Source organism: Nilaparvata lugens, chromosome 10 (assembly GCF_014356525.2).
Source record: "Nilaparvata lugens isolate BPH chromosome 10, ASM1435652v1, whole genome shotgun sequence".
Lineage (NCBI taxonomy): Eukaryota > Metazoa > Arthropoda > Insecta > Hemiptera > Delphacidae > Nilaparvata > Nilaparvata lugens.
The window spans coordinates 2,104,870-2,121,772 of NC_052513.1; the positions used below are offsets into that span (position 1 = coordinate 2,104,870).

General features: G+C 34.3%; 1 protein-coding gene across 20 annotated transcripts in view; it reads left to right on the forward strand.

Annotated features, from left to right (window-relative positions):
• LOC111052030 (CAP-Gly domain-containing linker protein 2) overlaps positions 1-14,917 on the forward strand; it is a 107,282-nt gene extending 92,365 nt beyond the window's left edge. For 19 of the 20 annotated variants that reach the window (XM_039436073.1, XM_039436075.1, XM_022338634.2 and 16 more), the window contains 3 exons: positions 2,690-2,854; positions 4,085-5,405; positions 8,757-14,917. In XM_039436073.1, the coding sequence (XP_039292007.1) occupies positions 2,690-2,854; positions 4,085-5,405; positions 8,757-11,233 (3,963 nt within the window). In that variant the 3' untranslated portion in view covers positions 11,234-14,917. Of the gene's footprint in view, positions 1-2,689; positions 2,855-4,084; positions 5,406-6,349; positions 7,370-8,756 lie in introns of all 20 variants that reach the window. The other variant, XM_039436074.1, reaches the window with a different exon arrangement.
• The last annotated feature ends 1,986 nt before the right edge of the window (positions 14,918-16,903 follow it).

Consider the following 16,903-nt stretch of genomic DNA (forward strand, 5'->3'; position numbering starts at 1 on the left):
TGGCGGATAATTACTAAAAAAAAAACATTTTTTTTCACGGTTTTCTCGAAAACGGCTTCAACGATTTTCTTCAAATATATACCATGGATAGCTATTTATAAGCCCTATCAACTGACATGAGTCTCATTTCTGGGAAAATTGCAGGAGCTCCATAATATTCTTGAGAAAAATGGCGGATAATTACTAAATAACCATGTTTTCTCAAAAATGACTCTACTGATTTATTTCAAATTCATATCCTGTATAGTTATTTATCAGCTCTATCAACTGGCATGAGTCTTTTTCCTTGGAAACTAATGGGGTCCACCCCATCCTTGAGAAATGGACTTCGTAAACTCCTTCTCGTGCATGAGGTAGGTAGGTAGAGCAGTTTATAAAAAGAACTCATAGTCTATATTTTCATCTGTAGAACAGCTGTTTTGACGACTTTTAGAAAATATAATCGAATTTCACAATTTATGCAAAGGGAAATTTACTCTGAAAACAATTATATATACACACTAGCCGTCAGGCTCGCTTCGCTCGCCATATCCGTCTGGCGACGGGGCTCCGCCCCCTGGACCCCCGACTGGATCGTCCAAGAATGGGATCAGCAGGCTCGCTTCGCTCGCCTGCATTTTTCATTTGAGCATTTCTATCATATGTTAGGACAATCCATTCGGGGGTCCAGACTAAACGTCTGGCTAAACGGATATGGCGAGCGAAGCGAGCCTGACGGCTAGTAATATAATATTCCCAGGATTGAAGTAGAAGTGCCCAATCAATTTTTCCGTGATAAATGCATTTAAATCTTCAACTTGGTGCCAACCTAACAAAGTCAACTCAACTTAATGCCAACCTGACAAAATTAATAATTTAGTTGCCAGTTTACAACTGTTTCGAAAAGGTACTCTATCTAGATTATAGTTCTATAGTAACATATGATATGGAAAATTTCAATTATAATTAAGAGATTGTGAGAAGAAGAATATACATGCTAGAAGACGAACTTTAAACCCTTAAAAACAACCCTTAGAGTTAAAATATTGCCAAAAGATTTCTTACTGCGCCTCTAAAGGACCAACTAAACATACCTACCAAATTTGAACGTTTTTGGTCCGGTAGATTTTTAGTTATGCGAGTGAGTGAGTGAGTGAGTCAGTCAGTCAGTCAGTCAGTCAGTGAGTGAGTGCCATTTCGCTTTTATATATATATAGATATACAGTAGTCTGATTGTAGTTTCAAATATATTGCCGCCAATCGTCATTATGTAATTCCTCTCTAAATTATTCTCGTTTAAGAATGAGGCTTTCAGTTCAATGAGCAAGGAAAAGTTGTGTGAGTGTACCACACCAGATTTTTAAAATTGTAATAGATTTCCATTTTTATTTATATTCAAGAGTAGCCCTATAGAAAAAAGACAGTTTGATGGCGAATCAACCTAACATTACTCTCTGATATTTTTCACAAGGTTTATACTTTTTCTTGAAACAGGCCTCAGATATTTTTATTCAAGTGTTTTCCTAAAATTATGTATATTCTTGAACGCTAGAATAGTCTGAACATGAATCTACAAAACGGCTGATAAGTTCTCCACCTTCTATCTATATACAGTGTTCCACAGAAGATGTAACAGCCGAAACCCGTAGATTCTACATGAAATTTTAAACAAAAAATGTCAAGTAAAGTTTCTTATATCGAACTTAGTTTTCGTTTCTGGAGTGCTCACCTTGGATATTTGCCGTTTTCCATTACTTTGTTATTGAAATTTCCTAACAAGTTTATACTCATTTTAAAGCTTATAGAATGGTGAACTTTTCCATTATTGGAAAATTTCCGCTGAATCAATCTAATTTTCAACGTTGAAAAGTGGTTTAAATTATAACGTTGAAAAATTTAACCTCCAATAGGTTTCAACTGTAACAACCAAGTTTCAACGTTGAAAACACGTTTTGTGCTACCTGGGGTGCGATAGTAGTAGGATTTCTACTAACCTAACCTAACAATTGAGAGATTCCACTTCACCAGTATCTACCACATCACTGGGACGTACGAGCTTACCTGGATCAAAATTTGCCGGGCCAGTGGATAGGACGCAGGGGGCTAATCGAGTATCCAGCACGCTCTCCAGACCTCACACCACTGGATTTCTTCTTATGGGGCACAGTAAAACATAAGCTGTACAAACGTAAACCACGTAACCTAGACTTCTTTGGAATGAGATTCAAGCCGTGTGTAGAGAAATCTCATTGGACGTTTTGATGCGGCGATGTACAAAATCAGTGGTGACTCGTACTCAGTATTGTATTGATGCTGCAGGTTACCAATTTGAACAGTATTAACATATGCTATTTATGATTCATTTACATTGGACTTTCAGCTTTCTAATTTTCTGAAATTTAACTTTGTAGAATAGTAAATAAATTTTCTATGGAAGTTAAAAGTGTGTATACATTTTTTTGAAACGCCATGTTTGTAAGGCTGGCCACTAACGTTACGTTTCACATGTCCGATACTACTGTCAGACGAATAGCCTTCGAGTACTCCTAACCTGAAAGAACACACAAACACTAAAATGTTCACCTGTACAGCGGGTTTTCGCCTGCAGACCTACGTCGAAGCCACAGCCATTAACGTTCAGGTGTTCGACTGTACAGACGTATCGGACTTGAAAATAAGTTCTTGTAATGTTTCTTTTTGTGTTTGTTAGGCCCAGGACGAGGCAGCAGCCCGACTGCAGGATGTGCAGCTACAGCTGGACGACTTGCAGCGTGAGAAACGCCACCTGTTGGGTCAACTCGAAGATGAACGTCGTCGCGTCGAGGATGCTCAGTTTCGATATGAAGAGGAAACTATTGCCAAAACTGAACTGCAGGTATTGGGCTCTGAAATTCAATTTATCTAATCTGAAATTCAATTTTTCTTATCTGAAATCCAATTCATTCATATTTATTAGTTCTAAAATAATAAGTTTAAATTGCATGTTTCTTCATTTATGTGGAAGATTGCTTTTGTCTAATATTAGTCACATGATCTTCAAAATTTGGCCACGCTAATATTTTATCTACTGGAAGTCTCAACTTATCTTTGTGTTTCTTGAATAGTTCCAAATTTCTTAAATAACTCAATATTATTCGTTACAAGTGGTAATTGAGTGGAATTTCGAATTAATTTATCAATTTAAGCCATCTAAATTCAAAATTTATAGTTTTAATGTTTATTTTGGACCAAAATTTTATAAAAATTGTACACGTGAAACTAACCTTATCTTGGACTTTGTCACCTATAAATTTGGAAGAAAAATAGCTCAAGGATTACCTTAATATTTTATCTTTCAATGTTATTACATTAGTGTTATTTGCATTGTAAACAAATAAATAAAATAAAATAAAAATCTAATAGACTTCATCAGGTATCTCGTCGCAATTTCTTAATTACAATTGATAACTTTTCAATTCCAATTTAGATCATTATGTCCACATCATTTATGTCTACATGATTTTCAAGCTCTCAAATACGATCTACCAATATCATTATGTGGGATAACTCTTATCATTTTTTTTTATTCATTTTCACAATGAGTATCATTTATACATTCTTACTGCAATAAGTAAAATGCTAGGGAGAGGAGAAATAAGGTAACCTTGTGCTATTCCTCTCCCAAATTTAGAAAACACATAGCCCGAAATAGGTTAAGTCTTGTAGTTCTTCAAGTCGCAAAATTTTCAGTTATCAAGTATTTTCACAAAGTAGATTTTCAAATTAAGATGCTTCAAAACTAAACAAAGAAGAAATAATTCACATTATTATAACTAGAAAAAAATAGAATACAATTTACTATTCTTATAATATAAGATTCATATTATGAATCTGATGTTTTCTTAAATACAAGTCTCAATTATGCTACTGATAGGCTACTTTCCCGAATATAGTTGGAAATTTTAATACTTTCGTTTAAAAATCACTCGTTTTCGACTATCTGACAAGTCAACCTTTTATACCTTCTATATATTTATATATCTTATAGTGCAATGCTGTCGGATAATTGGCTAGAATATTCTGTAGATTCATACTTTTATTCATCGTTTGTTCTTTTGTTTTCCAGGCCACAATCGAAAAATACGAGAAACAGATCAAAGAGCTGGAACAATCAGACAGACTTGTGGCCGAATCACTCGAATCTGAGTCCAACAAACTATTCGAAGCCGAGGAGGCATTGGCCAAACTCCGAGAAGACTACGACAGTCTCAAATCACAAAACGAAAGTGCAAACAAATCAGATCAAAACCTCAAACAAGAATTCGATGAAAAGATCAAACAACTGCAGAACGAGATCAAAACAAAAACAGACGAACAACTGAAAACAAACGAGGTATTGAAGCAACTCACCGAAACAAACCAGAAAAATCTGGAAGCTTTTGAGAATGAGAGGAAAGTGTTGAAAGAGGAGGCCGCAAAGTATCAGAGTAGAATGGAGGAGTTGGATAAACTGGTTAAAACTGCGGAGGAAAACAAAATTGTGTTGGAAAATACTGTAAAGAAGATCGAGGAGGAAAAGAGGAAGGAAGTGGAGGAGAGAGAGGAGAAATTGAAGAAGATGGTGGAGGAGTTTGGTAAGAAGGAGGAGGAGTGGAAGGGGAAGATTGACGAAATTGAGAAGAAATCTTCAGAGGCTGTTGATAAACTCAGACATGAATCGAATTCGAATAAAAGTGAGATTGAAATTGGTTATCAAAAGGAAATTGAGAAGTTGAGGTCGGATTTTGTGGTGGAGAAAGAGAAGTTGTTGAAAGAAAGAGGAAGTGTTGAAGAAGATTTGAATAAAATTAGGTTGAAATTGGAAGAGGTTGTAAAAGAGAAGGGGGTCATTGAAGAGAAATATAAACTGGATGAAACTAGTTTGAAGAATAATGTTGAGAAGCTGGAGAAAGAGTTGGTTGATTTCAAGAAACAGATTGAAAAAAATAAGGAGATATACGAAGATAATGTGAAGAAAAAGGAGGATGAGATCTCTAAATTGTTAGAGGAGAAGAATAAAGCATTCAAGGAGTATTCAACTCTAAATTTAACACTTGAAGAAAAGGTTGAATCTATAGAAAAGTACAAAAAGATTGAAACAGATTTGAAAATTAATGTGGATAGATTGGAGGAGAGTGTTAAGAAGTTGGAGAAACGGATGATGGATGATAAAAGTGTGTACGAAGAGAGTTTGAAGAAGAAGGAGAATGAGGTGGGGATGTTGAAGGAAGAGCAGATGAGTGCGAATAGTGAGAAGGGGAATTTGAGTGAGAATTTGAAGAAGTTGAAAGAGGAATTGGAGGAACGGAATGAGGTGTTGAAGGAGACGAAAAGTAGTCTTGAAAAGCTTCAACAAGTTGCCAGTGAGAAGGATAAGGCGATGGAGGATCTGAAATCACAGATTGAAAGTAAGTTTATCTATTTTATTTGATTAATTATTCAGAATTATTACACAACTTGTAAAAAAATTACCTCAAGCTATGGAGGATCTGAAATCACAAATTGAAAGTACGTTTATTTATTTTATTTGTTTGATTATTCAGAATTATTACGCAACTTGCACGGTAGTCAGATGAAAACGGTAGGGGTCACGAAATGTGTGCGCAGTGGCCAGTCAGCTAGGTTGCGTCATCGCCACCAACCAAGGTTTTTAACACGTATTGGAAATTTATGAAACGTTTTTGTCAAAAACAGATGATTGGATATAAAATGACGTCAGCTACACCAGAAATTTAGCACAAACATGCGCGTGACACCTACCGTCTTCTTCTAAATACCGTGCGCAACTTGTAGAAAAGTACCTTAGACCAAAGCCCAAAACGGTTCCAATTCTAATTTATAAAACAGTCCAATAATATATAATTTTTTATTTTTTAGTAAGGAATGTTATTTATTTGAATTGATGGTGGTGAATTGCATTTGTGTTTTATAGTTTAATGTTTGTACCTACTTTGTGGAATAGTATATTACGCTACAAGCACAGAAAGTTAGTGTTTATGGTATGAGGATAGTTTCCCGGGTGAGGTTTGCCGAGCACGGGAATATGTTATCCGAATACCGTAAACACCTTTCTGAGAGAGTCGGGTACGATATTTTTCGTCACACTACAGGTATAGCTGACGCCAAAAAGTTAGGCGGTTTCGTGGGTCTCTTGTGCGTTCCAACAGCTGATGTTGTCAAGTAGAGTTGTCATCTAGCTTGGCCTAGGTGATGATTTTTAAATCAAAAGATGCAATAAATAGATGCATTGCATCAGCTGTGAGTAAGTTACAAAAGGGTTGGTTTCAGTTCGAAATTCGAACTGAAATAATGCGACTTGAGATGAAGAAAGTCACCGAAACAAACCAGAAAAATCTGGAAGCTTTTGAGAATGAGAGGAAAGTGTTGAAAGAGGAGGCCGCAAAGTATCAGAGTAGATTGGAGGAGTTGGATAAACTGGTTAAAACTGCGGAGGAAAACAAAATTGTGTTGGAAAATACTGTAAAGAAGATCGAGGAGGAAAAGAGGAAGGAAGTGGAGGAGAGAGAGGAGAAATTGAAGAAGATGGTGGAGGAGTTTGGTAAGAAGGAGGAGGAGTGGAAGGGGAAGATTGACGAAATTGAGAAGAAATCTTCAGAGGCTGTTGATAAACTCAGACATGAATCGAATTCGAATAAAAGTGAGATTGAAATTGGGTATCAAAAGGAAATTGAGAAGTTGAGGTCTGATTTTGTGGTGGAAAAAGAGAAGTTGTTGAAAGAGAGAGGTAGTGTTGAAGAAGATTTGAGTAAAATGAAGTTGAAATTGGAAGAGGTTATAAAAGAGAAGGGGGTCATTGAAGAGAAATATAAACTGGATGAAACTAGTTTGAAGAATAATGTTGAGAAGCTGGAGAAAGAGTTGGTTGATTTCAAGAAACAGATTGAAAAAAATAAGGAGATATACGAGGATAATGTGAAGAAAAAGGAGGATGAGATCTCTAAATTGTTAGAGGAGAAGAATAAAGCATTCAAGGAGTATTCAACTCTAAATTTAACACTTGAAGAAAAGGTTGAATCTATAGAAAAGTACAAAAAGATTGAAACAGATTTGAAAATTAATGTGGATAGATTAGAGGAGAGTGTTAAGAAATTGGAGAAACAGATGATGGATGATAAAAGTGTGTACGAAGAGAGTTTGAAGAAGAAGGAGAACGAGGTGGGGATGTTGAAGGAAGAGCAGGTGAGTGCGAATAGTGAGAAGGGAAATTTGAGTGAGAATTTGAAGAAGTTGAAAGAGGAATTGGAGGAACGGAATGGGGTGTTGAAGGAGACGAAAAGTAGTCTTGAAAAGCTTCAACAAGTTGCCAGTGAGAAGGATAAGGTTATGGAGGATCTGAAATCACAGATTGAAAGTAAGTTCATTTATTTTATTTGATTAATTATTCAGAATTAATACACAGCTTGTACAAAAGTACCAAGCCCAAAAATGTTCCAATTCTAATTTATAAAACAGTTTAAATTAGGTTGTAGGTTATATCACTTTCAATTGTGACTAAGTTGACTAACTAGTTGTTATTCTTGTCTTGGAAATTATTGTAAAATAATAGTTCATAGTCTACATTTATTTCTGTAGGGCTACTTGATAGTTTTATTATATAGAATCACTAGTACCCTTCTATTTTATTTGATGATACGACCGTTTTCGGGTATTCATCCCAAGGATACTCTTGATAATGTGATGGATACCCGAAACTGGTCATGTCATCAAATAAAATGAAAGGAGACTACTGATTATATGTGATAGTTCATAGTTCATAGTGAAAGATATTCATAGATGATGATGTCCTAATTCATTACTGATTATGGGACATTTTGTTAGTCACCTTATTTTTAATCTCAATTATTTATTCATCTAAATTTCACCAAGAGATTATTCAACTCCATTTTACTATTTACTGATCAATTTTCCAAATGAGACCATGGTAATTAGTCATGTTTCCTGAAGTTTGGGACTTTGTAATGAATGATTTCCATGTCTGATACATCAATACAAAAGTACAATAATAGCATTCTCATTTTATTGTGTGATTTTATGACTGACTGACAAAAAGGACTTCTCTGTAGGCTTGCTGATGATGGAAAATGAGTCATTGACTAAGAGCTACATTTTGACAAGAATGAGTTATTAGTTGCCGTTACCAAAACTTATGTAGCAGCTCTGCAAGCTGCAAAGGATTTTTTGATGGATTCAAGTTGATGTGTGTATTTTTGTTTGTACTTATGACAGTCTACATTCTTATTTAGTAAGCTTGTTTTCCTGATAAATTGTTTGAAAAGAAGCTTCAGTCAATTTTTTTCAGTTTGAGTTAGATTGGTGAGCAAGTAAGTTCTTTAAAATTATGTCAACTACAGTTCATAGTCCCCCTTACACACAGATGGATATAGTCTTATAGGAGGATTCTAAAATTGTTGTAACTTGTATTTTATAATTGTATATTATGGTTTTATGGGAAATAAATTTGAATTTGAATTTTGAATAGTCATCATGATAATAGGACTATTCAAAATGAAACTACTCTCAAAGAATCCAATGCATTATCGGGCTATTTATATTTGTATTTTCGTGTTTTCATTGATTTTCAACGATTGGTAATTCTGTCACTGTTCAAATATGTAACATTATGGAAATAAGTTTCCAATTTTTGGTGATTTGTATCTGACTGTTATTAAATTATATTGATTTATACGGGTTTTTTATTCAATTTCTAAACTGATTTATGCATATTTATGTTTTAACAGGCATCAAAAACCAACTAACAGCACTGAAAGCCGAAAAAGAGGCCGGACTGAGTCAAATAGGCAGCCTAGAACTGAACATCGGTGACGTCACACGCCAACTGAAGGACTCCCAGCAGAAATGCGCTCAACTCACGGAACAAAAACAGAAACTGGAGGATGAGCTCCTAAACGTGCTGGATACATCGACCAACTCCAACGAGCAGCTCACTAAAGTCAGCACGGAACTGCGCAGCCGAGACGCCGAGATTGAAAAACTGCGGGAGGCAGCCGCTGAACAGCTGAGATCTGCACAACACAGTCAGCAGGAAATGGAGCAGAAACTTCAGCAACAGGTTAGAGCCACAAAGGATTTGGAAACTAGTTTGAGTCAGCTGAAGGAATCAGCTGTTAAAACTGAGCAACAACACGTCGAGAAAGTTGAGAAACAGTTGAAGATACACGAGGAGGAGAAGAGTAGATTTGAGGAAGAGGTGAAAGTGTTGAAGGATAGGTTGAAAGAGAATGAGGAGATGTGTGGGAAGTTGAAAAGGGAACAGGAGGAGGCAAAGAAAGAGGGGGAAGGAAAGTTGACAAGCATGGAGGAGGAGTATGTAGGGAAGTTGAGGAGGATAGAGGGAGAACGAGATGAGTTGAAAACGAAGATGGAGAGTTTGTTGGTTGTTGAAAGCAGTTTGAAGAAGGAGGTTGAGGAGGGGAAGTTGAAAGTGGAACGAGTTGAAAGTGAGTTGAAGTTGAAGGTCGGTGGGTTGGAGAGTGAGGTGGGCTTGTTGAAAGACAAGTTGAACGAGGCAGATGAACGTGAAAAGAAGTTGATGGATGACAGCGTGGGGAAGAGTGGGGTGGTTGAGGAGTTTAAGGTGAAACTGGGTGATTTGGAGGGGAAATTAGTGGTTTTGGAAAAGGAAAAGCTAGAAACTGGTAGTTTGTTAGCCAGTAAAGTTTCTGAAGTTGAAAAGTTGTTGAAAGAGTTGGAAGGTGTGCGGGGGGAGAAGTTGGAAGGAGATAGAAAACTGGAGGACAGTGAGAAGATGAAGAAGAGTCTGTTAGAGGAGGTGGAGAAGTTTAAAAAGGAGGTGGGAGTGAAAAAGGAAGAGTGTGGGGCTTTGGAGAAGAAAGTGAAGGAGTTGGAGAAACAAATTGAGATGGATAGAGATAGTGTGAAGTTGAGTGTGGGGGAGAAAGACAGTAAACTGAGAGAAGTGATGAATGAATGTGAGAAGGTAAAGAGTGATAAGAAGGATCTTGAGGAGAAGTTGGGGAAGACTGGAGAGGAGTTAGTTTTGTTGAAGGGGAGTTTGGAGAAGCAGAATGAGGAGAAGATGAAATTGGAACAAGAGTTGGGAGCTAAAAAATCGGAACTTGAGGGATTGGGGAGGAATTTGGAGGAGCAGAGAGTTGAGAATGTTGAGGTGAGGAAGAAATTTGAGGAAAGTTGTGGTAATTTGAATGAGTTGAGTAAAAAAGTTGAGGAGTTGAACGTGTGTTTGAGTGAGGGGAAATCGGTTGAATTGAGGTTGAAAAATGAGGTGGCCGGGTTGGAAAATGAGGTGAAATCTCTGAGGGCTGAAAAGGATGATCAGGAAAAGAAGTTACTTTCCTCAGTTGCGGATAATAGTGGTAAACTGGGTGCACTAGTGAAGGAGAACGAGAAACTGAAGGAAGAGTTGAAAACTAGTTTGGAAAAGATGAAAACCGAGGAAAATCTTGTGGAGGAGTTGAGGAAAAGTTTGGATAGTGCGAAAGGCAGGGTGAAAGATGACGGAAAACGTGTGGAAGAGTTGGAGAAAGAGGTGGGTAGTAAGAATGAGGAGGTGAAGAAGATGGAGGCTAGGTTGAAAGCTAGTCAAAAGGAAACTGAGGAGAAGATGAAGATGGAGATGAAAGGTATGATGGGAAGGTTTGATAAAGAACGGGAGGAAGATAAGAAGCTACGTGCGTCGTTAGAGAAAACTGTTGAGAACTTGAAAACAATTATGGAAAGTAAGGATAAAACTATTAGTAAGTTAGAGGGGGAAGTGAAAGGGTTGAAAAATACTACCGTAGTGGTTAGTGGGGGTGGAAATAACAATAACAACAACAATAATAACGTGTCAAAAGTAGTGGAAAGTGAAGAGATGGAGTCTCTAAGGAACCAGGTGAGTTTCTTGAATTCAATTATCGTAGATCTACAAAATAGGAACGAGGAAATGAAGAAAACAATGGCTAATATGGAAACGAATGGTGGTTTGCAGTCAGCTGATCAGGTCTCCGTTGAAAGGAAGTTGCCAGCGCCGCGGTTGTATTGTGACATTTGTGAAGAGTTTGACGCGCATGATACAGATGATTGTCCGAGGCAAGCTAACGATCCCCCCTCTCCACCGCCTCATCAACCCGCCACCACCCCCAAGTACCCTCGCGGCTATGAGCGGCCATATTGTGACATCTGTGAGGTGTTCGACCACGATACAGCTGACTGTGAGGAACAGGACACTTATTAGATTCTAAAAAAAGTTTGTGTTTGTTCAAAGAGTTTCTAAATAGGTGCGTACTGACTTGAACGCCACGAATATGCGCATTTCAATTTTCATCAGCTGATGTTACGCTTATTATATCTGTACCTTACTGTTTCTGTACAAATACAGATATAATCAGCTGATGAAAAGTGAAATGCACGTGTTCGTGGCGCTTAAATCTGTACGCAGCTTTACTAGCAAGACAGTATATTTATTACTACACCTACACAGTATGTTGCTACATTGTAGCTCAAAAGCTCAATTTGTGACAATTTAGCAAAGATTGAAGATTGTTAGAATTTTTCTAATAGTTTAGGTACAGATTGTAACCGTACTGTATTTGTTTTTGTGTTATGTACATTATTTGTCCAGCCCAAGTTGTTGAATTGTTTTATTCTACATAGGGTGATTTTATAGTAACATTTTTTGTTACATTAATATTGGATCTTAATGAAGCATGATCCTGACTAGTATGACTAGATACACAAAAGTAATACACTCTAGTAGCTCAAAATGTTACAATTTGCAAAGTTTGAAGGTTGTTTAAATTATTTCAAAAAAATCGAACAATCTTGAAGGGATATTCTATCCAAATTTACTATAATGTTTATGTAAGTAGTAAGTTCACAGCCTTCATGTCCAAGTTGTGTCCCATGACAATTTGCAAGTATTGTTTTATTTATTTCAAATGAAAAAATGGTATTTTTGCAATGATAAGTGTGAAAAATTAGGAAGTTTCAAATTCCGATGCATTCAAAGTCAATCTTTGATGTTTGATTGTTATACATTGAGAAAATTATCAAATAATTTATTAATTAATTGAAAAGTGATCACCCAATAGAAATCGATTATGTGTTGGAAATGCATGAGACTACACTGAGAAGCCAAGGGCATTGAAATTATTAAATAAATATGTATTGAAATTATAGCAGCAACAATATTGAAGTATTGATCTGTCGGTTTTGGGCCGAGTAATTTTCTATAGCTTTAGATATAAGTTGAATCTAATAGTAGTATTGAAATAATCCTATTTCTGCTCAAAGAGTTAAAATCCAAAATACTGTAAGCTATTGTACAACTTGCAATAAGTTACTATGCATAATCTTTAATATCTTGAACAATATTGATAATTCTGGAAATGGATAATATTTGTTAGAATTTACTAAAATCGGAGATCAAATCATAATTATTGTCGTTTGTGCAAATCAGACATTTATTTTAATCATAAAATATTCATGTTTTTTCAGCTTGACAACACAGCTATTACTTGCAGTTAATTTATTGTGCCTAACAATAATTGCCTCTATTTATTTATCACTATTAAATGTCAATAACAGTTAGATTAGATCGTCCTCTCCATTATCAAATAGTTAATTTATTACAATTGGCTGTTAGAGTTATCTTAGTTATTCTTATATTATTCATAATATTTGTAAGAAGCTAATTGATTTGTTTTATCGACTTATCATTGTTGTATCTTGTAAAAATATGTATTTTCTTCAACAATTTGACAGCCCAAAACCTGGAGTTTATTCAGATTTACTGAAACAGAATTTGATATTCTGGGGTCATATTTACCTGGGGTTGGATTCTGGTATGTATTGTAACATCCCTTTCTCAAAATACTGATACCCACGCACAAATCACAGACTTATGTGAGAATCATCACCAATATGGAAGAATAATTACCAAAAATGCTTTAATGTGACTAATCAATTTTAGTACAAGATGTTGGTTGTTTCAAAGTCAATTCAAAATTCTGTTGATAGGCAATAGTCGCTGAATTAAGTTGAAACTTTCATATATCTTCATTTAAGACCCTAATAACCCTCAATTTGAATAAATGTAACTGAATGTGTTTACAAAAGTATTCCTAGTAACTTTTCTGTGATTGATTTGTTAGCTTGTTACAGTTTAGTTTACTCTAATTGTTTGGCAATGTTTTGTTTGAAAGAGTTTATATATCTGTTTCTCGTAATATTGTTTGTTGAAGTACGCTATTAATGTCCTATCAATTTTCCTAACTCAATAATCTATGTAATAATTGTAATATTGTACTGTTTTAGAAGTATTTTCAACCGTTAATTAGGTACTAATAAACTTTGGTTTTTTTTTCTTGTGTATCTGTTACTCTAACAGCTTAGCTACTGATTTATATGACTCAAGTTTGTGTAATGACTCTGTTACAATTAGTGGCCTATTGTTTTTGAAGTAGAAATAACATAACTAAATGGTAATAAATTTGGGTTATGAAACTAATTACAGAATATTTATTATAAAAGCTGTAGATTCTTGTATACAGGCAGCTTACTGAAAAGATTCCATCCATGATTACAAATTGTATTGTACATTTCTCAATATCATTTATGATCTTTCTAGATTTTTGCACAAGCATCATAGTTGAACCAAATAATCAGCAGTTTAACTCAAATGATGAATTATGCAATTCATAAAGTTTTTGTGTTGGGAAAACTTTGTAAATGAAACTTTTTAAAGGACTTTGTAAATCTTTGTAAAGGATAATGACTGAATATAGTCTTTTATTAGACTTGGAAATAATGGACTTGAAATCTAGTTTGATAATGAGGTTTGAAACATTACAAGTTTGTATCGCGTATTTGAGGAATTGATTAATCATATTTATATAAATAAAGTAAACAATAGTAAGATTTATTAATTGTGAATAAGCTACTCTTGTTCATTCGAAAAATTGATTGTAATCTGAATTTGTAGCAATAGATTTGTGAACCAGTTTTTAGGATAACAATTCCCAATTATTGGATAGTTATAATTTGATTAATGTAAGAGACTGAATGTTCATACAGCTACAGAATCTATAAGAACATTTAAACTAATAATAATTTAATTGTTTTTTTCAATCTGTAGTATTTTTTCTCATTGAATTGTTCATCTGTTATAGATTCTTTATTAGTTAATTTGAGATTTGGATTTTTGTTTAATGATTCTGTTTCATTAAATGTATCTTAATATTAACTTCATTTTTTCAAGGACTTATCCAAGCGTAGCCTGGACTATGTAAAAATCTCGTAAGCTACGGTCCAGGTTGTCACTTTTGAAGGATAATTTCATCTTAATATTAGTAATAACTTATTGCTGGCCAGTTTTAAATATTTGCTCATTATTCATTACAACTTAATTAAATGAAAGATTCTACATAATATTAATTAATCCAATCCAAGTACCTAAAACTTATCTCTGAACAAATGTCTAATATTGTGTCTTCCCATCTATTCAGTTTGCAATAAATCATTTTATTTCAATTATTGTGCAAAACAAAAGTAACTTATCTTTCTTTGTTATATGGTAGCTTAATTTAGGTTGTGAGTCTGTAAAATTGGACCTTTGCAGTTAATTCTTGTTGATCAACTTGAGTTATCAATTATTATTAATTACTGTTATTATGCTTAGTGGGCTCCAAGTATTCTAAATAATTAATAAATTACCGGTAATTGCCTTGCCAAATTTTACTCTAGAGTAGCTATTATTATTGTAATATATTAATCTATTTATTGTTTTGTTTAATTGTGTAATTATGTAAATAATTATGTTACAATTTATCGTTGGCAATAGGTCATCTTACAAGAACAATGCAAGATTTAACAATATTGTAAAATGCAATGTTTGAATAAATTGTGAAGTTAATCTTTATATGTAATTGATTTTTGCTTTAAAATAAATTTCCATCTAGTTTTAAGAAGTTGCTTACTAACTTTAAGTGCTGGGGCTTTATATTAATTTTTAATTTATGGTATATTTTCCTTGTATTGAATCTCTGGAATGTAGCTTTTAATGATTAAACTCAAACTATGGCAAATGAAATGTTCAAAAGGAACAAAAGCATTGGACAACTCTTCAATCATGGAAGGGAACTTGAATTTTTCTTTATTGATAGCTCGCTATGACACATTTTGTTTTATTTTATTCCATATGTAACTTACCTATTATTACTGACACCCATGTAATGGAATTTTCTTCTCGGTTGAATTATTTTTGTCATTCATATTATTTTATTGTAAGGAAATGTAGGCTACAGTAACTATATTATGGGTAATAATATAGTACTATATTAACACAGTACTGTATTAACACTATATTAATACACTATAAACACTGTATTAACACTATATTAAACAGTACTATATTATGGGTAATATATAGTTACTGTAATGTAGGCTAGCTGCTGTTATCACTTTTACTTAAAATTCTCATTAATGATCTTTTTTGTTATCTGATAGAGAATTCGACAGCACCTTACACACAGGTTGTATTTTATTTCTCTTGTGTGTAAGCTTCAAGTTGTAAGCATTTTGTTAATGAGCAAAACATGATAATAATGTAATTGTTGGAGGTATTTATAGCCAATACCCACACTTGACATCATTTGTAACGGGTGGAGAAATTAATAACACTACCCCACACTTGACATCATTTGTAACGGTTGGAGGCCAGGGGACTTTATGATAGAACCCCACTTTGTAACAAGGGAAAAATATAATAATAATTGCTTTTAAAATCTCCACTCAACTGTTTAAATTATTTGAATCCACGGTTGGGAGCTTTGGATGGATTCGTTCATGCAAATGCCAAGATCTTCACTATTGTTTAACCACACCTGTTTTTAGAAAAAAGTAACTTATCGAGCCAGGAACGTAAAATAAAAGGTTTTGTAGAAATGCTACTGATATTAATTTATTAGTTGAATTATACAATTATCGGTCATTTTTGAAATTCTGTTACATCGAATTATAATATTCACTGTAATCAATCCGGTTATTTATTCAATTACTTGTTTCAATATTACAACATTAAAAAAATTAATTTCAAATAATATTTCTCAAATTACTACTTTATCGCAATTATTCATAATTGATATTTAGTCAAGAATTTGCTAACTCACTCTACAATAAATTTAAGGCCTCGGTCAATTTATATGGTCAATCTATTTGAGCTTAATAAAATAATTTTGGCACTCACCATTGAATTGAAAATTTAACAAATAAATCGGCACTCACAATCACTTACGCTTACATTTCAACTACGGTACTATATTTCAGACTACAATCATGCTTTTAATTTATACAAAATAAAATAATAAGGAGATTTTTTCATCTAATTAGGCCGAAGCCTAAATTAGAGACCGAGACTTGTTCTGCGACTACATCAGTTCTTCTCGCGGTGACGACTCGATTAGAACTGCCGCTCTTCCACTCAAATTTTCCGATTTGCAAGAAAACACGTGGAGCGCCCGGCCTAATAATTTCAGGTTAAAACGTCGTGGGGTCACACGGTTCAAATACATTTCTAAATACGTTTGCATCAATTTCATTACGAAATCCAAGCCAGTACTATAGAAATGCTAGAAGACTGCAATAATTTGGATAATCAAGAAGCAAGTTAGCAAATATTTTATGGCAACACTAAATGTAGGTGCTTACTTTGTGCATGAATAAATTCTTTAAAAATCAAAAACAAGGTTCACTAGAGTTCATATTGGAAAAATTTAGTTCAATTTTGATCTGTTCAACAACCTGAAAGAAAGGCACAAAAAAACTACAATACAAACCTCTCAATATTCCCATAATACAATAATTATAGTGAAGCGGAGAAGAGAAAAAGTATATTAGCTTAGAGTGT